General features: G+C 42.2%; 1 protein-coding gene across 1 annotated transcript; it reads right to left on the reverse strand.

Annotated features, from left to right (window-relative positions):
• Positions 1-16,842: 16,842 nt before the first annotated feature.
• On the reverse strand, positions 16,843-17,208 carry LOC121476538 (dual specificity phosphatase 28-like). The gene has a single exon (XM_041730628.1). It carries the CDS (start codon positions 17,206-17,208, stop codon positions 16,843-16,845), a length of 366 nt encoding a protein of 121 aa, XP_041586562.1.
• Positions 17,209-17,757: the final 549 nt, after the last annotated feature.

Here is a 17,757-nt window from a genome sequence, read left to right on the forward strand (position 1 = left end):
TCCTATAAACATGTCCCTGAATAAGGAACAAAAAAATAACCCTCACTTGTATGGAGCTTATGGTCTAGAGCAGGTGGAGGTGGTTATTTGGACCAATAGCAGCCATTAGGGTGAAAACCCTTATAGGAAAAACAGCTGATCCACATGTTAAACCCTAAAAGGGAAAAGGAGATCATCCTCTTACTTTCTAAAATACAGTTGTATAAAGTTTGACATTTGGCAAGTTTTGATTTGAGTTCAAGTTCTTTATTTTCCTGATTATTTAAATTACCATGCTTATGAAAGGAGGGCACGCCAAAGCAACAGGCTGTCGTAAAAGAATTGCTCTGCATCTCCAACAATCATTGGAAAATGGGAGCTGAGCCTGAAGACTTGTGAAGCTACGGCACAAGTCCCTGTCGCACGTGCTGCAGAGGATCCATTGTGTGGGTTGTTTTTTTTTTTTCATTGTGTGGGATTTTGATAGATGTCCATTTGGGAAGTGTGCTGAGGTATGAGAACTTTGAGAAATACAGACTTAAAGGAAAATGAGATTTTTGTTATTATGTTTTACTGCAGGACTTCCCAGGACCTTTAAAGTTCTTGAATGCTTTTTAAAACACCAACAGAGGGGCACCTGGGTGGCTCAGTGGTTGAGCATCTGCCTTGGGCTCAGGGCATGAACCCCAGGGTCCTAGGATCGAGTCCCACGTTGGGCTCCCCGTGGGGAGCCTGCTTCTCCCCCTTTGCCTGTGTCTTTGCCTCTCTCTCTGTGCGTCTCTCATGAATAAATAAAATCTTAAAAAACCAAACCAAAACACCAAACAGAAACTATAACATGGAACATTTCCCAAACTTATTTAGCCCCAAAATCTTCTGTGAGCTAAGTAAGTATCTTGAGAGAAGAGCGTTCTGTGGAACACCAGATTGGGCAAAAGTATTTGAACAGAATTGAGGAAAAGTAAATAATAGTCAAGGCCAGTGGAAAAACCACATCAGATTAAGTTAGATTAGGTTAAATTGTTTTACGGCAAGCACTGCATGTCTTGAAATCCTGCTTTCAATTTAAATTCCTTATCTCAAAAAAATAAATAAATAAAATAAAATAAAATAAAATAAAATAAAATATTCCTTATCTCTTTAAAAATGCCACATGTGCTATCGTCGCCTTTTGTTAGTGCACAGCTCTATGCAGAGGCAATATTTGGTGGACTGTGAATTCCATCTCACGTGGCACATTGTTGTGGAGGCCACAGTACATAGTGACAAAGTCCCAGCCGAGGCGTTAGGACAGAGTGGTGGGCTCTGCCACTCGCCTACTTTATAAAAATTAACTCAGGCTCCACGACTTTGGCTTGGCGCAGCCCAGGTATACAGTAAGTGCTTGGTTCGGTGACTGATTGATGTTCGGTAACGTTTCTGTCATTCTCACCTGGTGTCATTCACGGACTGCAGAAGATCTGATCGGCTTCTCTGTGATTAGCCTTATAAATTCTAAGCTCTGATGGTGACCTTTTTCTCGATTTAAGATCCAAAGCTTAAAAAAAAAAAATGATGCTATACTGTAGAGACATAAATCAAGAGGAAGACAATTATTCAACCTCTCATCAATAATTAAAAATTAAATATATTTCTGTCCTGCCTTTTACCTGGACAGATACTCGTATCCCAGGGCCCAGGGACCTTGATCAGCTACATTTTCTTCATTACCTCTGTAGTTCTAGGTGGGCCTATGGTTTATTTATCCTCACAACAGAAATGCCTAACCTGGGGTTACTAAGCTTCAGGGAGCCATTGAACCTAATTAAATCGTGTACAAACATTTTCTTTTTATGTGAGAACATTCATCTTTCTGGAGACACACCCCATGGCTTTTGACAGATTTTCAAATGGTATTTTCAACCCCTCTAAAAAGTTAAAACTTACTGCTTATAGTTTCTTAGTGTTTTTGAAGAGGTACATGAAGAACAAAACAAGGCACAAATTAATGCTTGAGTTCAAAATACTGGTCTAAGTTACTGCTACAGTAATTTACCCATCATCAGAATGTGTGGGAGTAGAAACCTCAGGGTACAGAAATCAGCGTGATCGCAAAAAAAGAAAAAAAAAAAGGCTATTTACAGCCATTTTCTCTCCTTCGTAGCTTCCCAAGGCCCCAGTTGCTGCATGGAAAAAAAAAAAAAAACCTGTAGGAAAAATGTCTTAATGATATGTTATAAAAACAGCTACAAAAACAGAAGTGCCATCATTGGTAATAAATGAGATAATATTTACCCATTTCTTAGCTATGATCCTTGACCTTAAAAAGACACATTTCTATAGGATGGTCCAGTGCATGAGAGTGCCTATGAAATGGTCCACAGTGATTGCACCTTTGTGGAGAGGATTCCTTAGAAAGCCTGCCTATAGCACAATTTGGCTATCTTTAACCTAATCCTGATTAATTTTGCCATATACTATCTGCAGCATGCTTCTAGCTCCATGTCCCAATTTATTAACCCCTAGTCTAGGTTAAAGTCACACATTTATCTCCATGCTCCTCTGAACATCGTGTGGCAGTGTGGATGATGACAGTGATAGCTGACGTTGGTCTAGTACTTAGCATGTGCTTCACAGAAAGACTCGGAGGTAGTGGCTATTATTAATGAGTTTACAGATAAGGAAACAAACCTATGGAAAGGTTATGTAATTTATCCTGGATGACAGAGCTAGCAGATGCCCAAACCAGAATTCAAGCCCAGACAGTCTTATTCCAGAGCTTATTATGGTATCTGGCCTCTGAAATATAACTCAGGAATTTGCTTGTACACCCTTCATTTCTCATCATCCCAATTGTTTCCACGTTTGTTCTCCTCAGCTTCCCCATCTCCCCAGAAGGCCCTCAAAGTTCCATCTAGATTCAACTGCAGAAGCTGCCAGCATTGTTGCCTGGCTTAAATGGAGTGGTCATCTCAGTCTGTGATCTAGGATGACCTTTTAGGGACCTCAACTGTCACACACGTTGCTGGTCAACTGTGCCTGAATTCAGTTATTTGGCATAAGAAAGGAAGCTGAAGCATTTATGTTGCAACAGCCTTAACAAAGTTGGAGTTAAATTCTGAACAGTAATGTTTTAAAGATTATATGTAGAAGTTTTACAGATCATATGTAGAAGATTGAGTGCCCTGGGTTGGCCAGGAATAGACACTACATTGTGTATGGCTATTTACCAAACTTTGACCATGATTTTTCCAGTCCTGTGCTATGTGTACAATATTTAATATTTTGATTTAAATACACTCATATTATAGTTAAATGAATATATTTATAAGTGAAAGTTTATTTCATCACAATAAATTGAAAACTAGTATCATCTAACCTAAATGGAGGGCAATTTACAAAACAAACACAAAAATCATGTTGAATTCTACCAAGATTTTATGGCCTTATAAGTCCCTAATTATTGAAGCTTCTTTCTCTTCGTTAAAAAAGGGAGATTATGTAGTATTAAAGAAAAACTAGCACTTAACTAGTAATTTCTCTTTAATTAGATGAGTTAAAGGAGAATAAAGAGAATAACTTTTCTTGCCATATGATTTATTATTTAATGCCTGGTCTACACATTACCTAAAATTTATCTTGACCAGTATTGGTTCAGTAGAAATAAATGCACAACATAGATAATTTTAAATTTTCTACAGGCCATGTTAAAATTAAGAAGAACTTAATTTTAATATTTTACCTAAGTCAAAATATCTAAAATATTATTTCAGGGATCCCTGGGTGGCGCAGTGGTTTGGCGCTTGCCTTTGGCCCAGGGCGCGATCCTGGAGACCCGGGATCGAATCCCACATCAGGCTCCCGGTGCATGGAGCCTGCTTCTCCCTCTGCCTATGTCTCTGCCTCTCTCTCTCTCTCTCTGTGACTATCATAAATAAATAAAAATTAAAAAAAATATTATTTCAACATATGTAATCAATATAAACCTTATTTATGAGATGATTTATACTTTTCTTTCATATTGTCTTTGATTTTACGCTTACAGCATTTGTCTTTGATTTTATACTCAGAGCACATCTTAATTTATACTAGCCATGTTTCAAGTGCTCAGTAGTCACTTAGGCTAAGTGGCTGCAGTATTAGAAAACACACAGCACACTTAAGGAAATATTGGCTGGAATCAGGAGGCCTGGACTCTAAAATCCTTTGTGATTAATATGGTTATGAGCCCTGGCAGTCAGTTAACCTTTCTGACCTTCACTTCTGTGCCTCAAAAGTCAAAAGATTTCATTGGCCGTTCCTGTGGTTTCAAGCTTTCCTGCTCTACTGTGCCTGCCATTTGTTTCTTTCCTATTGAAGCTTTTCTTAAAGCCTCAATCCTACTTTCCTGGAAACCTTCAAACAATGAGTTGCACCAACACCCTTCAAAGAGTATACATTGCTGGTGAATGTTGCCACAGGAGAGCAGAGACAGGGATGGTTTACATCTGAATGTTACAGTGCCTTCACGCAGCCTCAAAAGAAGCAGCAGAGCACATGACGAGTCGATGTTCGTCTTCATGTTCATTCATCCATTCTACAAATGCTCATTGAGGAGGCTCTGTGACGGTTGTTGGACATACAGAGCTGAACAGGGTACAATCATCAGGGGTAGGATGGGTTGGGAAGAGTTTGGAGAGACAGTATGACCACTACCATTGACTGAACCCAAGTTTCAGAAGCAAGTTTCAGACTCTTAACCCAATCTAGGGCCTCTTGGAAAAGGTAACATTCAAGTGGACACTTGATTGATGTATGGGAGGTAACCAGGAGATAAGCAGTAAGAATGTTGTAGACAGAGGAAGCTGCAAGTTCAAAGGCCCAAAGGCAAGAGATAAAAAACAGTAGGGTCAACAAAAGAAAAAACAGAAATCAGACAAAACATGAGAGAGGACCAGTGAGTTCTCTCCTCTAAATTTGGAAAAATGAAAATGATTTTAATCAATCTGGATGATAATTAACTAAAAAAAATAGGTTAAGGAATTACTTCTTCAGGGAGGTCTACAGGTTAAAGCCCCCAAAAGATCCTCCCAGGCAATTATTCTTAGGCGAAAAGTCATAGTCAGCTGATTCTTCCTCCAGGCAAGTAATAATAATACCAATGAAAATGACTGATGCCCTAATTTAGGCATTTCATTAAACTGAAACTGTAAATATGGCAGTCTCACATCCACTTGAAATCGGTCAATTTTTGTCAAAATATAATGGCAACACACACCTCTGGGCATGTCATTTATTTGTGAACGAATTTTGTCAAACAAAAATCTATTGTTTGCTGTAATGCTAACTTGTTGACTATTTTTAAAACATAGATTGGTAATGACTTCCTCTTGACAGCTGTTCACACACACTAATTTTTGCTCATCCTAGTCCAGTGGAAATATTGCAGTTGAAAAGACTTCAAATAAGTCACTGCTCTCAAGTGTTTTCAATTCTGTTCAATTCAGTGGTGAATGAAGCTGGTTGGGAGGGAAACTGCTTGTCTTCTCAAATTTAGTGTTCCGAAAGAAAACACGTTGTTGTAGTTAGTGAGCATTACATGAGCCATCTAAATTTAGCAAACGTTTTCATTCCCTTGCCCAAGCCCACCCACAATAGTGAGGGGACTTTGATTTCATCCACACTCATCTGCCTAATGTAAACCCCTTGGGTTCTACAAAGCCTGCCGAGTGAGAAAGCTGAATGCAGAAATGGCAGCAAAATGTGTAACCTTCAGACCTAAAGAGAGGTGCGGGGGTGGGGCAACTAAGACTACATTGGCTAATTCCACGTGGCTTTTAAACCATTTCCCGCCTTATCCACATCAGATGTCCCTGTTTGCCTGAGGAGCACCTGGAGAAACGCATCATCATGGGAAGCCAGCTTGCTGTTTACCCGAGGAACGGGCCTTCGGCACTCACCCTGGCTTGCCTCTGAGCTGAAGGTCAGTCTGGGATGTCACAGCTCCCCTCCATGTTGATGACCATGAGTGCAGTCATGCTTAAAAACCTGCAGGTTGAAGGAGTAGTTTGGATTACTGAGGTCGAACGGAAGCTGTCTTGTGCAGTATAGGACTGCTGTAGGGAACAGAGAACTTTCTTCATACAGTGCTACGCTTAGTGGATTGTCAAGAAATTATGGTTGAATAAATAAATTGTGTCCATTTCTAAGCAAAAGGCCAAATCTATGATTCTGAATCAAATCTGCATAGCAATTTTTCTCAACCTTTACTGCTTAAGTGCAGCGAAGAATGTGAGGAGAAGGAGACAAAAGAATGATCTAAGATTAGGCAAAACCAAGTCATTGTAGGAATTTCTATGAAGTCGCATATCCTATCTTAAAAGATCACGCGGATTTTATACTCTATCCTGTAGTATATAAACATTTAGCTTATGGCTTCATGAAACCATGCTGCTTTGTTATTCTCTTTGTCATGGTAATGAAAGAAAAGTTTAGAAAGACTTTGCAAATGACTTATATCTACCTTGAATTCATATACCCAGTGTTTGTGTAGATTACATGTAAATTTTTTAAATTTTATTTTTGGAATTTCATTATCAATCAGTAGGTGCATTTTGATGTTTTCAAATGATTAGAAAGATTTCATACCTTAATATATTGAGTTCTATCTTAGGGGAGAAAAGCATGTAATGAATAAACTAAGTAACCTTGTATTAACCACTTGATGTGCATCTGTCACTACTGTAGTATAGAATTAGTTATTACAAAAAAAATCCCTAGCTAATATTCTGACATATGTGCTATGAAGATAAATGATTTTTTATAAAGACCTCTTGAAATTTAGACACTTGCTTTTTAATAACACCTTCTACAAATACAGTGCGTATGTTATCGAGAAGTTTTCTTCGGAGAGATGAAAATGAAGTTTCATCCTCCCTTTCTTATAGTACCTGCTACAGATAAAAGAGAGTGAAATCCCCTTACTCTTAATGCATTGAAAATAGTTCACACTTACACTGTAAATGCTGAGTTTTTTTACTTTTAAAGATTTATTTATTTGTAAAAGAGAGACACAGAGGGCAGGTGGGGAGGGACAGAGGGAGATAGAGACTTCAGCAGACTCCATGCGGAGTGCAGAGCCAGACATGGGGCTTGATCTCAAGACCCTGATATCACAACCTGAGTCAAAAACAAGAGTCCCATGCTTAACTGACTGAGCCACGCAGGGGCCCCAGGTGCTGAGTTCTTGTACGGAGTATATCTTTAATACTAAGATCCAGTTGTGAGTTTTGGGAAGGTGTGATAAGTACTAAAACAAGCAAATTAGGTTCCTATTGTTCACTTGGGTTATGTTTTATTAATGTCACCCAAAATTCTTGGATAAAGCTAGTTTCCATATATATATATATAACTTTGAAATAAAGCATAATATTGATACACATTTTCATGGGGTTATCCCATAACAACACTCTAAGATAATGACTTGCTTAACCCATGTTCATTAGGAAGAGACAATGAGATTTACTAGGGAGTAGTCTCAAAGTCAACACATGTGAGGGAGTGAAGGAAACAGAACTGGGCAGAGGAAAAGTCCAACTGCAAGGCAGTTGCATGAGAGACCCAGTTGATCTCCTGGGAGTCTGCAGCAGGCATGGCCCTGAAGAGCTGTCCAAAATCGGGGCCAGGGGCAGACATTTATATCTCCATAGTGACCAGGGGACATAAACTTAGGCGAGGTAGCTTCTTTCGGGATAAGGCCAGTCTCCCCAGGAGCCTCAGCCATAAGCTAGCCATCAGTCACCAACGTGCAGGAGACAGACAGGGGGATTAGTGGTTCGGTCTTGAAACACATAGGATAGGTAATCAGGCCAGCACCCTGCAGTGGCCACTACATACTACAGTAACCCCTGTTCAGGCTACAGGATCACACAGGAACTCAGCTACTTTCTTCTAGAAGGCAAACATAGTATTCCCGTTACCCCTGTGCATGAACGCGGTGCTTGACACCTAGGGAACGCTCCGTGAGTCTGTCGACTGGATGCCCCCAAAGATCAGAGTCAGGCTTTTGCTTCACCTGACACAGAGCTCAAAAGACGAGTAATCTTGGGTCCCAAATTCTGAAAGCAAAGTCAAGTCCCTTTTGAAGTAGGAGGAAATTTAGGCAAGGATAATTGCCAGATAATGGCAGAGAACGCTGCATATACACAAATATACGTGGGGAAGAAAGCCTCCTAAATTGATTCATTATATTTTATTGTAACTGTGATTGGTTAATACAAATCAGCTCACTGTTTCTGCAGGTTTCGTTAAGTAGTGTGTTCGGTGGGCAGGAATCTGCCAAGACGTAACCTTTAACATGATTGTTCGGAATAAATGATTTCATTCGTTCAGTTTATACTTAATGCATATTCGCTGTGTATCAGGCACGATAAAGTGCTTATAAAAATAATTAATGCTTGACTCTTTCATGGTCCTGGGGAGAGACCAGAACAAACTAATGATCATAGGAAATTGGGGTAAGAATTTTGTTGGAAAAGGCATGGGAGCCACTTCCTGTACAGAGCAGCAATGATGTCATTAAAAAGATGGAGCATCCTTAATGTATGTATGTGAACAGCTCTCTTTCAGCGTAGGATCTAGTTCTAGGAAGAGTATCTGGTATCTTCAGTACATGTTGACCTCCCACGGCGGGAAGATCAGAGCTGAAAGAGTCCTTAAGACATCCTAGGGATGCCTTAGTATTAAAATGAGTCTCCTCTAAATAAATAAATAATAAATAAATAAATAAATAAATAAATAAATAAATAAATATAAATAAATAAAATGAGTCTCCTCTGCCCTCTCTGAGACCACACTCCTTTTTATAACTTCCATCTTCCCCGTTTGTGAGCCAGGGTATGTCGGGGAAATACCAAAAGGAGAACAAAAAGAAAATTAGACCCAAATATGACTGAATATGATTTTTAGAGCCGTGCCAGTTGAATAATGCCAAACTTCATGCACATTCCGCAACATTTCTGCTGTGAGAGATTTCCTAAGTCCCCCGGCTCTTTTCCCAGCTGCCCTTACAGAAACAAAACAAAAAACCTATACACATACACTCACACACACACACACACACACACACACACATAAATACAGTTAACCATCTGCTAATTAGCAGAAGTGGAACTCCCATGTATCACAGAGCCTTGTGACAACCAGACCTAATTGCTCAGGATTGTTCTTTCCTTCCTTTATCTCTTCGTCTTTTTCCTTTCCTCCTTCCTTCATTAATCTTTGAGCAAAACATGACAAGGATAGTAAGATATGAACCCTACCAACAAAGTGCTCAGCCTAACAGAGAAGCCAGACACATAAACAGGTAACTATAATGCGATTTATACATCTAAAAACGGACGTATGTGCTATGTGTCTGTATATACCTATATGTGACATGCACACATTCCTACCCCGTGTATATGACACACGTATATGTGTACGCACAGATGCTGCACATTCGCTATTTTAAATATGTGTATTTATATATATCTCCATATGTACATCTCTAAATAGTAGTATGGAGAAGGGGCAGCTACGCCATTTGGGAAGGAAATTCAAGGAAGGCTTCTGGGAGGTTAATAAGCCCAGGTGGTGAAGGATGACGTGGTAGTGCCCTTCTTCAAGACGGCCCCAGAGATCTTCATCTCCTGGTGTTCACATCCTTTGTAGTCTCTCCCCACAGTGAAGCAGGGTGAACCCGCATGACCAAGAGAGCTCTACACCAATAATGCTGTGACATCTCAAATACTGGATGAAAAAAAAAAAAAAAAAACCTTTAGCACCTTCAGCCTTGGTCTCTTAGACTATTTGCTCTGGGGAAAGCCAGCTCCCGTGCTGTAGAGACTCCTACACAACCCTAAGCAGTGGCCCATGTAGGAAGGCCAGCCCCAACTTGCCAGCCGTGTGGTTGTGCCACTTTGGAAGTGATTGTCCAGGGTAGTTAAGCCTTCAAGTGGCTCCAGCTGATACCTGACAGCAACCCTTCAAAGGCCCCAGAGCAGAACTGCCCAACTAATCCACTTCCAAATCCCTGAGCAGACACCCTGAACCATAGTAAATGATTATAATTGCCTTAAGTCATTAAGTCTTGGGGCAATATATCATGCAGTTGGTCACGGGAGTTGAGTGAAGAAAGGAAAGTATTGGGCAGCCCGGGTGGCACAGCGGTTTAGCGCTGCCTGCAACCCAGGGCGTGATCCTGGAGACCCTGGATAGAGTCCCATGTCGGGCTCCCTGCGTGGAGCCTGCTTCTCCCTCTGCCTGTGTCTCTGCCTCTCTCTGTCTCTATGAATAAATAAATAATATCTTTAAAAAAATATATTAAGAAAAAGGAAAGTGTTCTAGGAAAAACGGAAACAACAAAAGCTCAGAATATGTGGGGAGCTAGAAGTGAAGCTCTAGTGCTAGAGAGTTAATCTTAGGATAGAAAAGTTTAAAAAAAAAAAAAAAAGGTGGTTGGAGAGGTAGCCAGAGCCTAGTCATGAAGTCTTTTGTGAGTTCACGAGCTTGAAGTTGGTCTTAGCAAAGACTCCCAACGCCGGGCGCTCTGCATCACCAGATTCAGCAGAGCTGAGGAGCTGACTCTGCGGGAAAGCCTTGGAATATGCTTTTTAATGACATCCTCTGCTGGTTCTCAAGTCCATGCAAATTTAGGAATGTGATGGCAAATGAGGAGCAATCGACAACTTTTAAAGAAAAAAACTGAGTCAAACTGAGTTTCAGATGGCCCATGGCAGCTCCGTGGTGGACGGATTGGAGAAAGACAGACTCTTTCCAGGCAGCCGGTCAGAACGGTTTTCACGGGGAAGGTGCCTGCGTGCCATCAGCCTCGCTGAAATCCTGTCTCACGTTTGCTAATGGTCCAGGACAGCAAATCCGGGCGGACCCTGGCCTTCGAGAGCGAGCAGTGGGCCACGGTATCTAGTGACAGCTAATACCGGGGCTCACTCACCGTCTGGCAGGCCCGGCAAGAGGCACGGCCACATGCGTGGGGGTAAGTGAGCAGTTCCGGGCCACAGGGCCCGTGAGTGGCAGAGCCAGGCCTGAGCCCCAGAGGCCGCGGCTCTAACGCGCTTCCCCCCAGCTTGCGGCTTCCCCCGAGTCCCCGGGAACAGGGCTACTCCTCTCCAAAAGTGTCAGCCGGTTGGTCCTGCCCCTGTGATTCGCTGGACAGCACTTCTCTTCCTGAGATGTCTCCTCTGTTCCCAAAGCGCTGGAAGAAATGCCAGCTCTGGGTCTGCTTTGTGTGCCTTTGACTGACTATGGCTACGTGACCACGATTTCTGTGTCCTCATCTGTAGAATGGGAATGAAAGTGTTCAGATTATAAGATTCTTGTGACAATGGGGCAAGAAAACGTTCGCAAAGTGCTTCGTGTTCCTCCTGGCCCGTGTCAGGTGCTCGAGAGATGGTAATTCTCGGCTCTTCCCTGTCCGTGTCTCCCACGGTTCACAGGTCACAAACCCAGGACCTTGAGAGCCACATTCACCCACCAGATATATTCCATTTGGTTGACACGATGGTGTTTTGGTGTATGTGTGTGTTTGCGTGAGTGTTAAAAGAACATATAGCATAAAATCTACCATCCTCTCATTTTTAAGTGCATAGTAGTGTGGTGTTAACGCTATGCGCGTTGTCGTGAAATCGATCTCCAGAACATTTTAATTTTGCAAAACCCACGTCCTGCATCCGCTGGCCCCCTGCCCCTCTCCGCTCTCCCGAGGCTTCCCCACCTGCCATCCTACTTGCTGCTTTGAAGGGCTTTGCCCTCCTCCTGTAGTAGGATCGTGCGGCATCCGCCCCCTGCGGCCGGCTGATGTCACCGAGCTGGTCCCCTCCTGCTGCAGGTGTTGCGCGTGAGCCAGCAGGTCCCTCGTGGGGCAGCGTCACATTCCCCTGCACGTGTCTTCCACATCATCCTCGTCCATTCGTCTGTCAGGGGACGTTAACGTTGCCTCTGCCTCTTGGAACTTTTCAAAACGATGCTGCTGTGAACATGAGCGTGTAAATGTCTCTTGGAGATCTTACTTTCAATTATTTTAGATAAACACCCCGAAGTGGAAGTGCCGGATCGTATGGTAATTCTGTTACTGATTCTCTAGGGACTTCCATAGTGTTTTCCATAGGAGTTGCACGATTTTACACTCCTCCTAAAGGTGCACGAGGGTTCCAGTTTCTCTACATCCTCACTAACACTTGTTATTCTCTGTTTTATTTATTGGCGTTTGTTTTGCTTGTTTTTTTGTTTCGTATTTGTCTTTTTTGGTGAGTGGCCATCCTAACAGGTGCGATGTGATATTTCGTTATGATTTTGATTTGTATTTCCCTGGTGACTGGTGGTTGAACATGCTTATTGGCCATCTGTATATCTTCTTTGGAGAAACATCTATTGAAGGTTTTTTTTGTCATTTTTCAATTGGGTTATGTCTCCTTTTTTGTTATTGAGCTACAGGAGTTCTTTATATATTCTGGATATTAACCTTTTATATGGTTTACAGATATTTTCTTTCATTCTGTAGGTTGTCTTTTCATTCTGGTAATTGTTTCCCTTGTGGCACTTTTTAGGTTTGATGTAGTCTCATTTGTCTATTTTTTCTCTTGTCTGTATGTTTCGTATCATGTCCAGTGGATCATTCCCAAACCCAATATCATGGAGCTTTTCTCCTGCATGTTCTTCTAGGAGTTTTATAGTTTCTGACTATAGGTTTGACATTAGGGTCTATCTTAGTCTGTTCAGGCTTTTATCACAAATCCCATAGACTGGATGACTTATGAACAATAGAAATTTATTTCTTACTGCCCTGGAGGCTAGAAAGTCAAAGATCAAACCACTAGCAAATGGGATGTCTAGTGAGAGTCTGCTTTCTGATTAATAAGTTGATTATCTTCTTGCCCAGTCCACATAAGGCGGGATGGGTGAGGGACCTCTCTAGACTTTCTCTTATAATGGAATTAATCCAAAGTATGAGGGTCCACCCTCACAACCTAGTCACCTCCCAGAGGTCCCACCTCCAAATACCATCACATTGGGAATTAGTTGCCAACATAATTTTGCAGGGACACAAACATTCAGTCACTGCCCCCCCAAAATTCATGTCCTTCTCACATGCAAAATACATTCATTGTATCCCAATATCCCCCAACATCTTAATTTGATCGAGCATCAACTCAAAAGTCTAAAATCCAAAGCCTCATCTAAATATCACCTAAACCAAATAGAGGTAAGACTCGAGGTATGATCCATCCTAAGGCACGTTTTAACCTGTGAAATCAAACCTGTTACGTGATTCCAAATAACAATTGTAGGACAGGCAGAGAGAGGACATTCTCCTTCCAATAGAAGAAATAGGAAAGTGGTGCCAGGACCCAAGTAAGCCTAGAACGTAACAAGGCTAATTCTATGAGAACTTAAGGCTTAAGGATAATCTCCCTTCGGCTGGCTGCTCTGCCTTCCAGGGCCACGGGACGGCAGTGCCACCGCCAAGGCCGAGGCGGACAGTCCCGTGCCAGCTCTGCGCTGGGGCCTGCCTCACTGGTTTTCTCAGGATGGGGTTGAAATCCCGTGGACCTAAGAAGCTCCACCCTTTGAAACCTCGGTAGAGGCAGTCATGCCAGGGGCAGAGATGCCACCCAAACCTGCTGTCTACAAGCGGGGAGCATAGCCCTCAATGTGAGGACGTGCTGGGGAGCAAGCACCCAGGCTCCCCAGGTACCAGCAGCCTCTCCGCTGAAACCCTCTCGCCCTGTGGGCCCTTGTATGTTAGGCCTGAGATGGGAGGGGCAGATACGACCTCCGACTTTGGGGTCATTCTTCCATGACCTTCTAGAATAGCTCCTGCCTTAGGCTAAGTTGGCCAACCCATACTTATTTCATCAAACTGTCACTTGGCCACCCCCTTAGTGTCTAACTTTTAAAAATGAGGATAGGCTGAGCATTTTGTAAATCCTCAAGCTTTACTTCCTTTTTCCTTAACAGTTCCATGTTGTTGTTGTTGTTGTTTGTTTGTTGCTGTTTGTAACAGCTCCATCTTCGAGTCACTTTTCTCTTCTCGTATTTTACTATAAGCAGTCAGGATGTGCCAAGTCACACTTCCAACACTTTGCATAAAAATAGCTTTGGCTAAATATCCAATTTCATTGCTCAAAAGTTTCACCTTCCATGAAACACTAGAACACGAACACAATTCAGCCAAGTTCCTTGCCACTTGATAATAACAAGCATGACCTTTCCTCCACTTTCCAGTAACATGTTCCTCATTTCCACAGGATACCTCATCAGATGGCCTTTACCGTCTATATTCCTACTAAAATTCTGTTCAAAATTATTTAGGTATCCTCTAAAAAGATGAGGCTTTCTCTATGGTTCCCCTCTGTTCTTTCTTTCTGAGCTTTAACTAAAATCACCCTTAAGGGTCTGTTTACAACAATCTGGGCTTTTTCTAGCATGCACCTCAAAACTCTTCTAGCCTATACCCATTAGACAGTTCCAAAGCGATTTCCACATTTTTAAAACATTTTTTAATTATTATTTTTTATTTATTTATGAGAGAGAGAGAGAAGGAGAGAGAGGCAGAGACACAGGCAGAGGGAGAAGCAGGCTCCATGCAGGGAGCCCAATGTGGGACTCGATCCTGGGACTCCAGGATCACTCCCCGGGCTGAAGGTGGCACTAAACCGCTGAGCCACCCAGGGTGCCCTATTTCCACATTTTTAAGCATTTATTACAGTTAGTACCCTACTTCTCAATGCCAATCTCTGTTCAGGTTTCTACAACAGAATACTACATAGTGGGTGGTTCACGGTCTGGGGAGTCGAGGACCACGGTGCCAGGAGATGTGGCGTCCCTGGCTCGTGGACGGCTGTCTTCTCACCACGTCTGCACATGGCACAGGGGCGACGAAGCTCTCTGTGGTCTCTCTTACGAAGGCACCCATCTTATGCATAAGAGCTCCACCTTCATAACCTAATCACCTCCCAAAGGTCTCATCTTCCAAAAAATTAACTCGAAATGCATTAAACACTTTGCTATAGATTCAGTGTTTGTGTGCTCCCCAAAATTCATACATTGAACTTTAATTCCTAATGTGATGGTATTTAATGCATTTTGAGTTAGTTATTTTTTTTTAACAGGAGAAAATCAAATTTAATAGTGTATATACAGGGAATCCACACAGATAGGAACATTTCAAAGACAATCAGGCTATATATATATATATATCTTCCTGAATTTAATTTTTTATATAGTATAAGGGTCCAACTTTATTATTTTCCATGGATATTCAGTTTTCCCAACACCATCTCTTGAGATTATCCTTTCCCAGTTGTGTAGATTCAACACCCCTGTTAAAGATCATTTGACCATAGACACTGGGGTTTATTTCTGGGATCTCTATTCTATCTCATTGGTCTATGCATGTGTTTTTATTCCAGTGACGTACCGTTTTGATTACTATAACTTTGCTACAGGTTTGAAAATCAGGAAGTTTGAGGCCTCCAGCTTTGTTTTTCTTTAAGATTGTTTCAGCTATCCAAGGTCCTTTCAGATTCCATATGAGTTTTAGAATACTTTTTTCCTATTTCTGCAAACAATGCCATTAGAATTTTGAAAGAGATTGCATTGAATCCAACGATCACGGGGAAAGCATGGACGTTTTAACAGTATTAGATCCTCTAATACATGAACATGTCTTTCCATTTGTCTTTTATAACTCTTTTAATCAGCGTTTAGTTTTTAGTGTACAAGTCTTTTCTTTTTTTATTAATTATTTTGTTATGTGTATATATATATATTTATTTATCAGGAACTATATTATCTGTAATTCATATATATCACCCACTTTCTCCTTTTCTCTTTCTCCTCTATTTTATTTAAGGAGTGTTGATGGTGATTAATTTTCTACTATAGTCTTGAGGCCATAGGATGTCCAGGTGGAATGTGTCTGAACAAGAGCTGGAATCAACATGCTCAAATGCATAGATTACCAATAAGACTTTGAGCATCACTGGCATGGCAGTGGCTTCAGGAATTTGGGCCATGTCTCAATGTCGTTGCTGAAACTGGGAGGTAAGGTAGGAGGTGGATACAGAAAGGGTCCCCATGCTGGGCAGTCTGTCACAGCCTGTGTGTCACAGCAGCTACATGTCTGGAAACCATGGGCCTTTGCTGGCTGGATCTCTTGTTGGGCTCTGAGATGAAACCAGTGTGAGGCTTGGGAAAGGCCAGTATGGCTCAAGCAGTTGACAGGCAGGAGCCTTTGCCAGTGGCCCCAGGCATCCTTCCAGAGTTCATCAGAATTATAGGCAGCCAGAATCAGGGTGGGGAGTCTCCATAAATCCCATACTTCCTAAACTTCTGTCCTTGGTTCCCCAGCCTTGGTGTCTCTGTATTAAATGCCATTCTGCCTTAAATTCCTCAAGTCGTTTTGATTTTCCTGACCAAGCCCTGTCAGATAAACTGATGCTGACCAGAGGAGAGGCAGTTTCCAGGCCCCTCCTCAGAAAACACAACCTTACATTAGGAGAATAAGAGGAGACAGAGACTCTCTTGAGCTTCATTTCAAGAAGAGGCAGAAAATGAGAACTCCATGGGATGGCAAGGAAGGAGAGGAAAGACCTCCTGGCATGAATGCCTCTTCCTCTTCCCATCCAAAGGCCAGAGGGAACTCCAAGTGCTCCTGTTTTGAGAGTCTGACTGACCCCAAAGGCTGATGGACTAGGGTTCACTCTGGAGCTCATCTCCTATCTTTGGAAGGACCGTCCCAAGGGGTCTTTTGGGAGGCCAACTGGGACTGTAGCCTCCTTCGGCCTCTGGAGCTTTCTAGACACCAGAGCCCCTGCCTCGGTTCTGCTACGGCACAGACATTCTTCACTGTCTGAAGGCCCATGCCAGACTGAGTCTGTGGTGCCACATGAGGTGGGCAGTACAGGCAGTGGCAGCAGAGGCAGAGCGGCTGCCTCCATCCTTGTGGTAGAGGAGCAGGTCCTGCTGGCACCACTGCGGCCTCCAAGGAGGTGCGGTAGGTTCTGGTGCTTCGGCCACATCATCAAACACGGGCGCTCGCAGCTCAGTCACAGCAAGGATTTGTGTGTCCGTCTGCTGGTATGAAAAGGCGAGGCACAGTATGACACCTGCATGTGTCAGCAGCGGCATCAGGGCTGCGGCGTGCATCCCTGAGGAAGGGGGCGGGGGCAGGGCCCATGAGCGGCAGCCGGGGTGGAGAAGCAGAAGCATCAGAACACCCAGCTTGTCCCAGGTCTGTGACCTACTTGGTTAAATTTTTCTCTAAGTATTTTATTCTCTTTTATGCTATTGTAAATGAGATGGATTTTCTTAATTTCATTTTGTGTATAGAAATGCAGTTGATTTCTGTGTGTTGGTTTTGTATCTTGCAATTTTGCTGAATTCATTCATTGGTTCTCACAGTATTTTTGTGGAGTCTCTAGGGCTTTCTATATATAAGATGATATAAGATCATATAATCAGCAAATAGAAATCATTTTACTTCTTCCTTTCCAACATGGGATGCCTTTCATTTCTTTTTCTTGCCTAATTGCTGTGGCTAAAACTTCTGGCACTATGCTGAAAAGAAGTGGTAAGAGTGGGCACCCTTGCCTTGTTCCAGATCTCAGAGGAAAAGCTGTCAGTTTCTTACAGTTGAATATGCTGTTAGCTGTGGGTTTTTCATATATGGCCTTGATTATGTTGAGGTAGTTTCCTTCTGTTCCTAGTTTGTTGAGTGTTTTCATCATGAAAAGGTATTAAATTTTGTCAAATGCTTTC

This window comes from Vulpes lagopus, chromosome 15, assembly GCF_018345385.1.
Source record: "Vulpes lagopus strain Blue_001 chromosome 15, ASM1834538v1, whole genome shotgun sequence".
NCBI lineage: Eukaryota > Metazoa > Chordata > Mammalia > Carnivora > Canidae > Vulpes > Vulpes lagopus.

Coding starts and splice junctions, on each gene's coding strand:
- LOC121476538 (XM_041730628.1), bottom strand. CDS start 17,208: ATGCTTCTGCTTCTCCACCCCGGCTGCCGCTCATGGGCCCTGCCCCCG.